This window comes from Gorilla gorilla, chromosome 18 (genome assembly GCF_029281585.2).
Source record: "Gorilla gorilla gorilla isolate KB3781 chromosome 18, NHGRI_mGorGor1-v2.1_pri, whole genome shotgun sequence".
Taxonomy (NCBI): Eukaryota; Metazoa; Chordata; class Mammalia; order Primates; family Hominidae; genus Gorilla; species Gorilla gorilla.
The window spans coordinates 77322623-77337826 of record NC_073242.2 but is presented as its reverse complement, the minus strand read 5'-3'; the positions used below and the strand labels follow the sequence as shown (position 1 = coordinate 77337826).

At 36.8% G+C, this 15204-nt stretch overlaps 1 protein-coding gene across 2 annotated transcripts in view; it reads right to left on the bottom strand.

Annotated features, from left to right (window-relative positions):
• The window catches only part of LONP2 (lon peptidase 2, peroxisomal), a 119043-nt gene that overhangs the window by 92315 nt on the left and 11524 nt on the right, over window positions 1-15204 (bottom strand). For both annotated transcript variants that reach the window (XM_004057621.5, XM_031002551.3), the window contains exons 3-7: window positions 13776-13907; window positions 11842-11964; window positions 8984-9147; window positions 7699-7793; window positions 327-585 (exon numbers count right to left, since the gene is read on the bottom strand). In XM_004057621.5, coding sequence (XP_004057669.3) covers window positions 327-585; window positions 7699-7793; window positions 8984-9147; window positions 11842-11964; window positions 13776-13907 — 773 coding nt within the window. The remainder of the gene's footprint in view (window positions 1-326; window positions 586-7698; window positions 7794-8983; window positions 9148-11841; window positions 11965-13775; window positions 13908-15204) is intronic.

Below are 15204 nucleotides of genomic sequence, written 5' to 3'. Positions count from 1 at the left end.
TTATGGAATGCTACTGGGTTGAAAAGAGTGTAAAGACATAATAATATCCAATCATAAATAACTTATAATTACATTCAAATGAGATTCCAGGAAAGTTGAGGCACAGAGTAGTATCCACTGTCATACAAATCAAGGTTAGTTTGGATTTATCATTATGCTTAGAGGCTCTAGGCTAGCTGATAATTCTTGTAAATGTCCTTTTCATTCAAGGTACCACACATAGCCCTTTAAGGAAAACAGATGTATGCTATGCCTAAGCTTTTAGGGAGCTCTAGTCAATTAAAAAGAAAGAGGAATCAGAGATTAAACTGAGAGAAGTGTTCTACCTGTGTCCTCGAATGTCAGACTGATCACATACTCCTCCAAGTGCAATCCTATGGAACTCTCGACCTAGAGTCTTGGCCACTGATCTTCCCACACTTGTTTTACCAACTCCAGGAGGGCCAACAAAGCATAGGATTGGGCCCTTCAGGTTATTTTTGAGCTGTCTGACAGCCAAGTATTCCAGTACTCTTTTCTTCAATTTTTCCATGGCGTAATGGTCATTATCCAGAAGAATCCGGGCTGCCCTAATGTCCAGGCGGTCTGTCAAATAACCCAACAGAAATAATTAGAACACATAAAATTTTTAAGTTAAAGAACTCCTTTCAAGCATGACGAGGGCAAAATATTTTTTTTGAAAATAGATGTGATAAGAACAGACTTGGATCCTTCTAAATAAGGATTCTAGGAGATCTGCATTTGGTTTGGTTTCTCTGCTTAAGACTTAGTGTCCCCAGAGATAGTAGGCACTACACAATTAAAAACTCAATGTTCATATCATTTTATTTGGAATGATTTTCTAGTTATGCATTACTTCTTAATTTCTACATAGTCTATGTGTGCTGGCATTTGTTTTTTTAAAAAAAGGGTGATTTTTTTCCTTATTTCAGTAGTAACATATGTTCATTCCAGAAAACCTGATAACACTAATAGAAAAGAAGAAAACAGTTACCCATAATCTCATGCCCCCAAGAGATCACCACTACCTTTACTTCAGTATGTGTAATTCCAGGCTGTGTGCGTGCATTTACAAACCTATTTTTCAAAATGGGATTTTATGGGGCCTTTAAGTTTTGTAAAATGTTTTTTTCACTTAATATATGACAGACAACTTTCATTGTCACACATATATTTATCAGTAACATTCTATGGTTACTTAATGTTCCATTACTTAATTATCTATATTCACTTAACTAATTCCCTACTGCTGAGCATTCAAGTTGTTTACACATCTTTATATTTATAAAAGATGCTTCAACTGTGCATCACTGTAACTAAATCTTCCCATATATCTGCAATGATTTCTTTCAGCTTATCTTCTATGAACAGAAGTGCTGGGTCAGAAAAAAAAAAAAAAAAGATGATGTAAAGAATTGCCTAATTGCCACACAGAAAGTTGTATCAAAGTCTCACCAGAAGTGTATGAGTTAGGCTTTGTTTCTAGAGCCAAGCTTTCAACAGGTTTACTAATAAGATTTAGCATTTAAAATACTCAGATTACACACCAGGTAACAGAAGCCAAAATGAATTCACTAGCTGGGTGGCTGCCAGGGTATAATACACAGCCACCTGATCATGCTGGCAGTGAAAGAAGAAGATGAGAGAGAGAAATACACAGAAATCTTTTAATTAATTAATACATATTCTTTTCATTAATTATTTAGAATTTGCTAAGGATATTTCATAAAGGAAAAAAATGGCCTGAGATGGTAATTTGGTTCCCAAGCTAGTCCCCCAAAAAACCTAGCTAAGCAGTAAACTATATAATTTAATTATAGTACTATTGATTTTAGTCAGAGTCCTAGGTGAGTGAAGTAGGAGAAGAACCACTAAAATTTCTTCCCCCTTTCCTGGCTCCAGAACCCAACCAATGAATATATGAAGAAGTGAAAGATAGAGAGTTTCTCAATTGTTTCACAATGCTAGCCCTGACACTAAAACCTACCACAGTAAACATAAAAGAAAACCTCAGACAAATCTTTTTATATAGCTGTAAATATTAAAATGCTAGTAAATCAAATCTATAAAGAATAATCTACTAAGTCCCAGTGGGATTTATTTTAGTTATGCAAACATGGTTCAATGTTAGGTCATCAGTGTCATCATGTCCAAGAAGAGTAAGTTTCCATCGAAATATCATCTTGTACCTAAAAAGGTACTTGTTATAACGCGTTATCCATTCATGATTAACACATTCAGTAAGGTAAGAATAAAAGTCAAGATAATTTAGAAAAGACTGAAAACACTGTGAAGAAATTTCTTGCAAGAAATATGCCAAGTAAAGACAATTTTAAAAGTTCTTTCAATCTTTTAAGTAAAGGTGATTTCCATGCTGTATAAATTATTTTCTATCTTTTCTATACAGGATATATTTTTCTAATTATTCTCTTTAATGATTCAGAAAGCATGCTTCCTGTTTTGAATAACATGTGATTACATGTAAAAAAATTTTCAAATTTCAATATAAATTTCCCTATTTATAATTAGAAGATTGAAATGGTATCTACTGACTCCTCTAAGCTGGGAAAATCTGCAAACATATTTCCTACAACTCTTTCCTCTCTGCTTTCCTTTTTGCTTTTGGTTACTACCAGAGATCTCTACTTGGTAGGTAAACTTCTCTTTCAGAAATTACGAATGGGGGGCCAGGCTCGGTGGCTCACACCTGTAATCCCAACACTTTGGGAGGCCGAGGTGGGAGGATCACTTGAGGTCAGGAGTTCAAGACCAGCCTGGCCAACGTGGTGAAACCCCATCTCTACTAAAAACACAAAAATTAGCTGGGCATGGTGGCAGGCACCTGTAATCCCTGCTACTCAGTAGACTAGGGCAGGAGAATCACTTGAACACAGGAGGCAGAGGTTGCAGTGAGCCGAGATCACACCACTGCACTCCAGCCTGGGCGACAGGGCAAGACACCATCTCAAAAAACAAACAAACAAAGATATTTAGGCTGGACACAGTGGCTCAGGTCTGTAATCCCAGCACTTGTGGAGGACAAAGCAGGCAGATCACTTGAGGCCAGGAGTTCGAGACCAGCCTGGCCAATGTGGTGAAACCCTGTCTCTACTAAAAATACAAAAATGAGTTGGGTGTGGTTGCAAGCGCCTGTAATCCCAGCTACTTGGGAGGCTGAGGCAGGAGAATTGCTTGAGCCCAGGAGGCGGAGGCTGCAGTGAGTCAAGATCACACCACTGCACTCCAGACTGGGTGACAGAGCGAGACTCCGTCTCAAAAATATATATGTGAATGGCATTTTCATGGTTTTATAACCACACTCACAATTATCTAGACATAATCCTGTGTAGTAATGGTTTAGGAGCTTAACATGACTCCTTTTATACCATAATTCATTCATCTTCAGTTCTTTGTGCTATGTGCAATGCTAAACAATGGAATTATTTTCATGATGGATACATGGCTGCTACACATCTCTAGTGCTGACACACACGGCATCTCAGAGTACCAAGAAATGTTTCCTTTCAACTAAAAGGCAGTATTTTGTCACGACATGCAAACATTAAATAAATTAAAAAATAAATTTACTACCACAGTTCACAGTAGCTTTATTTTTTGATATTTTATTAAATATTTTTATTTCATTTATTATTTTATTTTTTTAAATAGAGTTGGGGTCTTCCTGTATTACCCATGCTGGTCTCAAACTCCTGGGCTCAAATGATCTGTCCACTTCGGTCTCTCAAAGTGCTGGGATTACAGGTGTGAGCCACTGTGCCCAGACAGCTTTATTTTTAATAGCCAAAAAACTGAAAACAACCCAAATGTCTATCAACAGATGAATTGATAAACAAATGATGGTATATCCATACAATAGAATACAACTCCAGCAATAAAAAGAAACAAATTACTGTTATATACAGCAACATGGATGAACCTCAAAATAATCATGCTGAATTAAAGAAGCCAGAAAAAAGGGCTCATACTCTATGATTCCATTTATATGAAATTTTAGAAAATACAGATTAATCTTTAGTGGTTGCTTGGGGATTAGGAGGCAAGGAGGAAAGGGGCGGGGAAGAAGGAAGGGATTATCAAAGAGCATGAAGAAACTTTTGGAGGTGATGGTTATGCTCATTATCTTAATTATGGTGATGGTATTACAGATGTATATGTAAGTCAAAACTCATCAAAATGTACATACTACATTTGTGAAGTTTACTGTACGTCAATTACACTTCAATAAAGCTCAAAAAAAAAACCTTTCTCCAAAGAGAAATTAAGGGCCAGACGCAGTGGCTCACGTTTGTAATCCCAGCACTTTGGGAGGCCGAGGCAGGTGGATCACTTGAGGTCAAGAGTTCGAGACTAGCCTGTCCAACATGGTGAAACCCCGTCTCTGCTAAAAATACAAAACATTAGCCGGGTGTCATGGCGGGTGCCTGTATTTAAGGCTACTTGTGAGGCTGAGGCAGAAGAATCGCTTGAACTTGGGAGGCAGAGGTTGCAGTGAGCCAAGATCATGCCACTGCACTCCAGCCTGGGCGACAAGAGTGAAACTCCTGTCAAAAAAATAAATAAATAAATAGAAATTAAGGAAACAATCTCATTTACAATAGTTTCAGAAAGAATGAAATACTTAAGCACAAACTTAACCAAGGAGGTAAAATGTCTGTACACTAAAAATTATAAAACACTGATGAAAGAAGTCAGACACAAATAAATGGAAAGATATTACATGTTCGTAGACTAGAAGAATGTTGTTAAAATGTCTATACCACTCAAAGCAATCTACAAGTTCAATGTAATCCCTATTAAAATTCCAATGACATCTTTCACAAAAATAGATTTAAAAATCCTAAAATTAATAAGAAATTACAAAAGACCCTGAATAGCCAAACCAATCTTGAGCAAGAACAAACGTGGAGGCACCAGACTTTCTGACTTCAAGTTATATTACGAAGCTACAGTAATCAGAGAGTATGATTCTGGCACAAAAATAGACACACGGACCAATGGAATAGAATAGAGGACCCAGAAATAAACCTATAAAGTTACCTAGAAGGTCAACCAATTTTCAACAAGGGCACCAAAAATATACAATAGGGAAAGGGCAGTCTCTTCAAAAAAATATTGTGGGAAAACCAGATACCCACAGGCAGAAGAATGCACTTGAACCCTTATATGACACCATGTACAAACATTAATTCAAAATGGATTAAAGACTTAAATGTAAGGCCTGAAACTGTAAAACTCCTAGAAGAAAATATATTTTAAAAGCTCCTTGACATTGGTCTGGGCATGGTATTTTTGGATATTGACACCAAAGTCAAGGCAACAAAAGCAAAAATGAACAAGTGAAATTATATCAAACTAAAAAGCTTCTGTACAGAATAAAAAAAGTTCAGCAAAATGAGAAGGCAACCTATGTAACAGCAGAAAATATGTGCAAACCATATTTCTGATAAGGGGTTAATATCCAAAATACACAAGGAACTCATGAAACTTAACGGCAAAAAATCAAATAGGTGCTTATCATGACTAATCATCAGGGAAATGCAAATAAAACCACAATGAGAAAGCACTTTATGCCTGTTAGGATGGCCATTATTTTAAAAAACAAACAAACAAACAAAAAACCATCATCAGTGAAGGTGAGGATATGGAGAAAAGGGCACCCTTGTACACTGTTGTTCGGAATGTAAATTGGTACAGCGTGTTGCGGGAAGTCAAGGACCCCAAACAGAGGGACCGGCTGAAGCCATGGCAGAAGAACGTGGATTGTGAAGATTTTATGGACATTTATTAGTTCCCCAAATTAATACTTTTGTAATTTCTTATGCCTGTCTTTACTGCAATCTCTAAACATAAATTGTAAAGATTTCATGGACACTTATCACTTCCCCAATCAATACTCTTGTGATTTCCTATGCCTGTCTTTACTTTAATCTCTTAATCCTGTCAGCCAAGGAGGATGTATGTCGCCTCAGGACTATGTGATAATTGCGTTAACTGCACAAATTGTACAGCATGTGTGTTTGTGCAATATGAAATCTGAGCACCGTGGAAAAAGAACAGGATAACAGCAATTGTTCAGGGAATAAGAGAGATAACCTTAAACTCTGACCGCTGGTGAGCCAGGCAGAACAGAGCCATATTTCTCTTCTTTCAAAAGCAAATGGGAGAAATATCGCTGAATTCTTTTTTCTCAGCATGGAATGTCCCTGAGAAACAGAATGCGCACCTAGGGGTAGGTCTCTGAACTGGCCCCCCCGGGGCGTACCTGTCTCTTATGGTCGAGATTGCAGAGGTGAAATAGACTCCAGTCTCCCATAGCGCTCCCAGGCTTATTAGGAAGAGGAAATTCCCATCTAATAAATTTTGGTCAGATCGGTTATCTCAAAACCCTGTCTCCTGATAAGATGTTATCAATGACAATGGTGCCCGAAACTTCATTAGCAATTTAAATTTCGCCTGTAGTCCTGTGATCTCGCCCTGCCTCCACTTGCCTTGTGATATTCTATTACCCTGTTAAGTACTTGATGTCTGTCACCCACACCTATTCGCACACTCCCTCCCCTTTTGAAAATCCCTAATAAAAACTTGCTGGTTTTTGTGGCTTGTGGGGCATCACGGATCCTACCAACGTGTGATGTCTCCCCCGGACACCCGGCTTTAAAATTTCTCTTTTGTACTCTGTCCCTTTATTTCTCAAGCCAGCCAACGCTTAGGAAAATAGAAAAGAACCTACGTAATTATTGGGGCAGGTCCCCCGATAACAGCCATTATGAAAACAGTATGGAAGTTACTAAAAAAGTTAAAATACAACTTCCATAAGATCCAGCAATGCCACCTCTGGGTAAACAGCCAAAGGAACTGAAATCAGGATCTCAAAGAGTTATCTGCACTTCCGTATTCACTGCAGTATTACTTACAATAGCCAAGATACGGAAATAACTGAAATGTCTACTGACACATAAGTGAATAAAGAAAATGTGGTATAGACACACAATGGAATATTATGCACCTTAAAAAAGAAGGAAATCTTGCCATCTGTGACAACATGGATGGACCTAGAGGGCATCATGCTAAGTGGAATAAGCCAGACACAGAAAGACAAGTACTGTATGATTTCACCTATTTAATGCATGTGGAATCTAAAATAGTGAAACTCATAGAAATGGAGAGTAGACTAGTAGTTGCCACGGGATGAGAGGAGAAGGAAATGGGAGGTGATGGTTAAAGGGAACAAAGTTTCACTTATGCAAGATAAATGAGTTCTAGAGATCTACTATAAAGAAAAGTGCCTATCACTAACAATATTGTTAATTTAACATTAGACATTATGTTCAATGTTCTTACCACCAGCACCAAAAGAAAAAAGCCAATAATAATGATGATAATAATAATCACAAAAGAGGTAGGAGGAAACTTTGTAGGTGATGGATATGTTTATGGCTATGAAGATTGTGATGGTTTCATGGGTGTATACTTATTCTGAAACTCACTGAGATGTATTCATTAAATATCTACAGCTTTTTGTATGACAATCACACTTCAATAAAATGGTTTCCAAAAAATTGAAAACAAAAATAATTTAACAGTACGACAATCAGTGGAGTAAATTTGAAATGAAAAATTGCATGAGCTTTCTGAGTGACAATTAGACTGCAAAAAAGGTGTTATTTTTTGGCTTACCAGTTGTACTTTTGTTCCAAGGAAGTTCTACCATAAGTTCCAAATAATTTCTAGTCAGAGCATATTCTGGCATTGACTGAGGCATTTTTTTGAGTCTGTGGAGAAAGAATACACAGCAAACATGTTCAAGAACACAGAAAAATTCCATAACAGAAAAATCAAACAGAGCTCTCTTTCTTGGTTAGATATATCATGCATGTTTAAACAAATCTGAAAAAGTTTTAAAGTATCCAGATAATAAGACGTTTATTTTGTTTTGTAATGTAATGATCACCACTCTTATCTCTCTCCCCAGCCTACTTTACTGCCCCTTCTGGAGTCCCACCAGGGAGGGGTTCTTCCCTTCTGCTCTGCTTTCTCTACAAAGTATTCTCATATTTTCTAAGTACTTAAGGTACTTACAAAACAAAATAAGGCAGATACCTGCAAACTGCAGGAGAAAACATTATATCTAATTCTAACCTGGAAATATGGCCTTACTAGTGTGTGTCCCTTTTAAGCTCACAGGGATAGTCAAGTGACACATATCCATTGGTTTACTTATCACAGTAAGATGTAAGTGCCTAACTATGCATAATACAATACATTTTTTTTTGTATCAGAGATGAGTGAGGTCTGCTCATAAAAGCAAGCTAATATCATATATTTAATAACAAATGCTACTTCCATAATATATGCAATGCTTAGCAAAGTGTTCTGCACATAATAAATGTTCTACACATATTAACTAACGTCAGAGGCAATATAAAATACCCATCAACTACAATTACTAATGTTCTTAACTGTAAGCCTCAGAAAGTCAAACATTAAGTCACTAAGCATTCAAGCAGGCTCACTACAATTCACTAATAAAAGAAAATGTAATAAGAGTTATAAAGTTAAAAGTATGCAAAGGAAAAATGGCTTTCAGTTTAACACTGGGGATATCCAGAAAATGTAATCAACCCATATATCCTATTCTGTTATCAAGGTTTCCCTGTACTTTGTCTTGTACAAAGAGAAATGGACAGTCCTTGCCCTTGAAAGTTTATGATCTAGAGAAGAAAAGTCACATGTGAAGAATATGATGCTAACTGAACAAACATTACGTATAAACAAAGAAGCATGGTCTGTTCTTTCAGACAACAAAAAGGCAGCTGCAACAGTTATATTGCCTGACAGCACACTGCAGGTGGAAGACTTGTATTATGTATCCTCAGTATTGGAGAAAAGAGTAGTGAAAGTGGTGTTAATCAGGAGTACCAAGAATGAAAACAATAATGAACAAATGCCTTTTATAATTTACCTCTTTATCTCTTTGACACAGACTTTATGGGCCTGCTCTGGCATACTAGATGTTCGTATTTTTTTCTCTAGCATGACAATGTCATCATTATCTTCATCTTCATCTTCATCTTCTAAAGTACCTGAGATATGTGTAATTCTCCTAACAGGGCGTATTGCTATAACCTAACGTAGAAAGCAGAAGAGTAAAACCGTATGTCAAAATAAATTGGAAACGAAGTACCCAGGTACACATAAGATTATGACTGGTGCTGAATAAATATTTTTATGACTACAGTCTATATCTTTAGGAAGTGAAGTTCAGAATGATAATCAAAAGGCAGTTGTATACAGAGAGGCAGCAGAATTGCAGAAGTAGACCGACGTAAGGTAGACATGATTCTTTGGTATATGCTTACAATAATACTTGCATGAGAAAACAAATTTCAAGGAACTGGATACTAGAAATAATTAAACCATCTAGGAATTACCTTTCTTTGAGCTACTATTGCAGCCACTATTTTCTTGAAATACATTACTTCTTACCATTTGGTGACTGAAAAAAATTCCATTTTATCTCCTACATTACAAAATTTCTTCCCAGCATCTTCAACCTTTCCACCACTGGCTCTATTTCGTCTTCAAAGCTTTCCTGCTTTCAAAATATTTTTTTCTTACCTCTAGTTTCTTCTAGTTAACTACCGCACTATTTACTTCCTTTCTTGTGAAGTTCTGCTTCTCCAGCAAGTGGCTATAACCACCAGATCCCCTACCTCGTCAATTACTTCAGTGACCCTTTGGCATCTGTTCCCATCCTGCCAAAATTGTTCTTTCAAATCTAAAAAACATATTCTTTGCAAAGTCAAATGGCCTTTGTATTCTCTATGACCTCTCTATCATATGTTAAAACTATCTTATGTGCTCCTTGAAATTCATGAATAAACAACCATTACTGGAGCAAAATTATATACTAGCATTTAATTTAAAAGCCCCCAGAACATTTTATTTTTTGAGACAAGGTCAAGCTTTGTCATCCAGGCTGAAGTGCAATGGCATGAACACTGCTTACTGCAGCCTCAACCTCCCTGGCTCAAGTAATCCTTCCACCTCAGCTTCCTAAATAGCTGGGACTACAGACACACACCAGCACGCTGGCTAATTTTTTAAATTTTTTTTGTAAAGATGAGGTCTCACTATGTTGCCCAGCCTGGTCTTGAACTCCTGGCCTCAAGCGATTCTCCTTCCTTGGCCTCCCAAAGCGCTGGGATTACAGGCATGAGCCACTGCATTCAGCCCAGAACTTATTTTTTAACCTGGAAAATTTATCTATTTAATACATTCAAATATAAAAATGTTTAAAACATAAAGCAGTAAATAAAAATTTAATTTTATAAAAACACAAGTACTAAATATATGCTTTTATTCTTATATAAGTCATCAGCAGATAAAATATTATAAATAAAAAACTGAACGTATTATATATTTTTTAAAAGTGAGATTTTTATAAGCATATCAGTGATTTCATTGTTAAGACAAAAGCACTTTTTAATGCATTTTTCCTTCCTGACTGCTAAAACAGTGCTTTTCAACTCTTAGGGGAACAAAAAGGAGAGAGTTTTAGGTTAACTCCAAATATTATCCTAATTCCTACTTTTTAAATAACTGTCTCTTGCTTGATTATTTTCTGGAGCACTTTTGAAAAACTTTCATTTTAAGTGACGGCAAACTTTACTGAGAGTAAGTTGCAGTTTTCTGCAACTCCCAGTGGATTTGTCTTTCTATACAAAATGAGTAATTGAGTCCCTGATCTGATCTCAAGCCAGAAATAATCCAGCTTTCTGCATGTTTTAAACAGCATGGTGTCCTGGAGTACTAATCGCCAGCATGATCATCACTGTTCCTATCTCTCTCCTCAGCCTACTTTACTGCCCCTTCTCTAGTCCCACCAGGGAGGAGTTCTTCCCTTCCGCTCTGCTTTCTCTACAATGTATTCTCTTTGATGACAAGACTTCTGTGCTGATGAACGTCAAATTGCTAACATAATTCTCAACGCCTCACTTAAGTCAGAGTGCTGCATCTCAACACCTTCAGAGAAATGCCATTTTCACATCCTGTCCACATCAAATATATCTTCCTAATATAAACTCTGTCCAGACATAAAAATAGTAAAATCAGCAGATCAAGGTAGACTTCAAACAGATCCCATCATACATATAAATGTAATAGATGATAATGGGGACGGGAAGGATTATTTAATTAGTGGTGTTGAGTCAAACAAAAAGCTATTTGAGGGAAAAATACAACTGCTGTCTTCAAAATAATATATGGGTTAAAGAATTAAATACTTTTTAAAAAATCAACTAAAATTAAACTGAAAAGAAAGTGAATATTTATCAAGCCACTGAAGGTTAGAGGACTTAAGCTTAGAAAACAAAAAAAGATCAAGAGTTTGACTAAATAAAAATGGAAACTTATTATAAGTTGAAAACAGCCAAATTTTGACACAACATATAGTCCTTTTAAGAAAGAGTTTTGTATTAGTTTCTTAATATTACATGCAGTAAAAAAATGTTATACTCAAAGACACCCATCATAGTTATTTGTTAGTGTTTACAATACACCAATACACAAAACATTGGAAACAACACAAAAGGGGAAATGGCTCAGTAAATTATCCTTTTGGATGATAACCAAAACAAAGTGAGAAAAATGCTTACATGCTCTAAAAAAAAATCCAGGCAAAGAAAAGGATGAGAGGGAAACACCTAAATTTTATCAGTAGTGCGAGTGGTAGGAGACAATAAACTTTTCTTCTTTGTTCCTCTCTTTATTCTCCTTATTTTTTTTTCAAAACTGAAATGGGTTAAAATAAATATTTACCCTCTTATCATCATCTTGCTTGGGTTTTCTGGTTTTTTGAAGCAATTTCAGGCCTTCAATTTGTCTGACAAGCAGTGGTATAGTCATCTTGAACCGCTCCTCTAGGCTCACAGCATCTAAAATCTAAGGAAATGTGAGTCAATCAATAGGATCGCTCTCAGAAACACACAATCCAAAAACAGACAGTCAGAGCCATGGTTTAAATTGCCAAGTTAAAAAAAAATTATTAACAGTATTCAAAGCTACACTATGGCTAAGACAACCAAATGAACTATATTAATCAGCAAGGTTGTTTGAGATGAATATCAGAATCCTTAAAAAAGAAAGAAAAAACAGGATCTTGGTTTTTCACTTTAAAATGAAGCTGTGTGGTTTTTTTTTTTTCTTTTTTTTTGAGACGGAATCTTGCTCTGTCCCCAGGTTGGAGCGCAGTGGCGAGATCTTGGCTCAGTGCAAGCTCCACCTCCCGGGTTCACGTCATTCTCCTGCCTCAGCCTCCCGAGTAACTGGGACTACAGGCACCCGACACCATGCCCGGCTAATTTTTTGTATTTTTAATAGAGACAGGGTTTCACTCTGTTAGCCAGGATGGTCTCGATCTCCTGACCTCGTGATCTGCCCGCCTTGGCCTCCCAAAGTGTTGGGATTACAGGCGTGGGCCACTGCGCCCGGCCGAAGCTGTGTGTTTTTAAGATGAAAAAACCAGACACACAGTTGACGTCAACTCTTTCTGGGAATTACTCTCTTGAAGCCCAGAATGTGTTTTCATATTAGATCTAGACAAATTATAGGTTCAAAATATTAAATGTTTACATACACAAGAGAACAGAAGCACTCAACCAACTCTCACTAGTGATTTGTCGGAGCACAGGCTGCTCTCCGTTCCCGCAGTAAAACACACTGCTGCCGCCCACAGCCAGGGGGCTCTCTGGCAGTCCTGTAACTCTTCTACTCCCACTGGATTAATTGAATTCCTGTGTATAACCAACCTGTTTGTGTTAGTTGTATTTGCTATTATAACGGTTGGATTTAAGTATTAAATAAACTGATAACAAATATTCTAGGATGATTCAGTAAAAAAGACTGCTTTAAAAATACCTTAAAAATAAGTGTGCAAGAAAACTTAAAGTATTACAGTTTGGGGATTAAGTCATGTAAATGTAGGATTCTACACTTGGATTACTTTTCAAGTGTCTTTAAAATTCATTTCACTTTAAATAAATATAAATTTAAAATTATAAGTAATGCATCATAGGTGTGATTTATATAAGAAACATGATGAAGATTCTAAGAAAGCAGGTCCACACATAAGGGAAGGGCCATGGCTCCACGTTTAAAAATAGTGAATCAAAGAATGTCTACATATTTAAGTTAAATTAAATATTTATTTATTTATTTATTTAGAGACAGAGTCTCTGTTGCCCAGGCTGGAGTGCAGTGGTGCAATCTTGGCTCACTGCAGCCTCCGCCTCCCGGGTTCAAGCGATTCTCCTGCCTCAGCCTCCCTAGTAGCTGGGATTATAGGCGCGCCCCACCACGCCCAGCTAATTTTGTATTTTTAGTAGAGATGGGGTTTTACCATGTTGGCCAGGCTGGTCTCGAACTCCTGATCTCAAGCGATCCACCCATCTCGGCCTCCCAAAGTGCTGGGACTACAGGCGTGAGCACCCAGTCAAATATTTACCTTTTTATGATTCTTTGCTTTAACTTTTTCTGTAAATTGACTACCATTACTGATTATGTAAATAAAAGAGCTGCTTGTGTCAACAAAAATATAAAACAATCACATTTGAAAGTCAGTTTAAATGTAAAAGCATTTCAACTACTTTGGGTCTCCAATATCTTTTTCTTGAAGGTCAAAACTTAACTACTCACTATCTAGATCTCAATAAAAAGTGACAAAGCAACCTGGCGTTCAAAAGGGAACACTGTACCTGGAGTTTCTCTTTGTTGCTTGTTCGGATAATTGATGTCAAGATGTCTGGTAAAGCTTCCCTTGGAAGACTATCTAAAAGACGTCTCAATTTAGCAACTGCAGGGACAGACATATCCAACATTTCAACCAACTAGAAGGGGGAAAAAAAGTCTTTTAAATGAAATCTGGCATTATTTGTGAATTTTTAAAAATCAGATTTCCATCTAGGTTTAATGTTTGGGCCTCATTCTTTGTTTTTGAAAGATCACTGATTAATATAGTCCACGTATTTTACAGGCCTCAGAGGAAAAGAAAAGTACTTTCAAAACATCAATCAGAATGAAAAGCAATAATGGCTTAAAAGTAGTTAACACTAATGTTTACAAGGGTTTTGTAAACCTGTGCCATGATTATTTTTAACTTTCTATTGAAAAAAATTCAAATGTACAAAAAAGTTGCAAGAATCATACAATAACTCCTGTATATCCTTCTTCCAGATTCACCAATTGAATTCACCAACTGAAAAGTGGCATTTTGCCATGTTTGCTTTCTCTCTCTCCACACTCACACATAATTAATGAACATTTGAAGATAAGCTGCAGAATCGAGATCCTTATTCTTTAAATCTCTAATCCTGTGACAGATTAAGGACCCTTGTTTGTTCTTAAAAACAAGAATATTCTCTTACATAATCACAATATAAACCCTATTAGATGCATATCATTAGAAATATGTGTATTATTAGAAATTTAGCATAGTTGATGCTATTATCACGGCCAATCAGAGGATGAAATATTAATATTTAGTATAACATTTTGTATTAGTCTGTTCTCACACTGCTAATAAAGACATACCAGAGACTGGGTAATTTATAAAAGACAGAGGTTTAATGGACTCACAGTTCCACATGGCTGGGGAGGCCTCACAATCATGGAGGAAGGCAAAGGAGAAGCAAAGGCCTGTCTTACATGGTGGCAGGCAAGACAGCGTGTGCAAGGGAACTATCATTTATATAACCATCTGATCTTGAGACTTATTCACCACCAAGAGAACAGTATGGGGGAACCGCCCCCATAATTCAATTATCTACACCTGGCACCGCCCCGACACATGGGAATTATTACAACTCAAGGTGATATTTGGGTGGGGACACAGCCAAACCATATCAATTTGGACTAACTAGAATCTGAGCACTGTGAATGACTTTTAGAAAAACAACTGTCAGCGTATATCTCGGAGTTAAGATAGATTATGCCCAAGGCACACTTTCAGTAACTGTGATAGTCATTAGGGCTACTGACAAACTCCCCTTTTCTTCTGGGCACTGCTCTTTCTAACTTCCTTCGAATATATTAATAGGTGTGTCTATGAGTCTTAAACTGATCCATGAAACGTAGTGGAAGTGACAGCTCCTTCTGGGCAGAAGCATTACAAGCCAATGACAGATG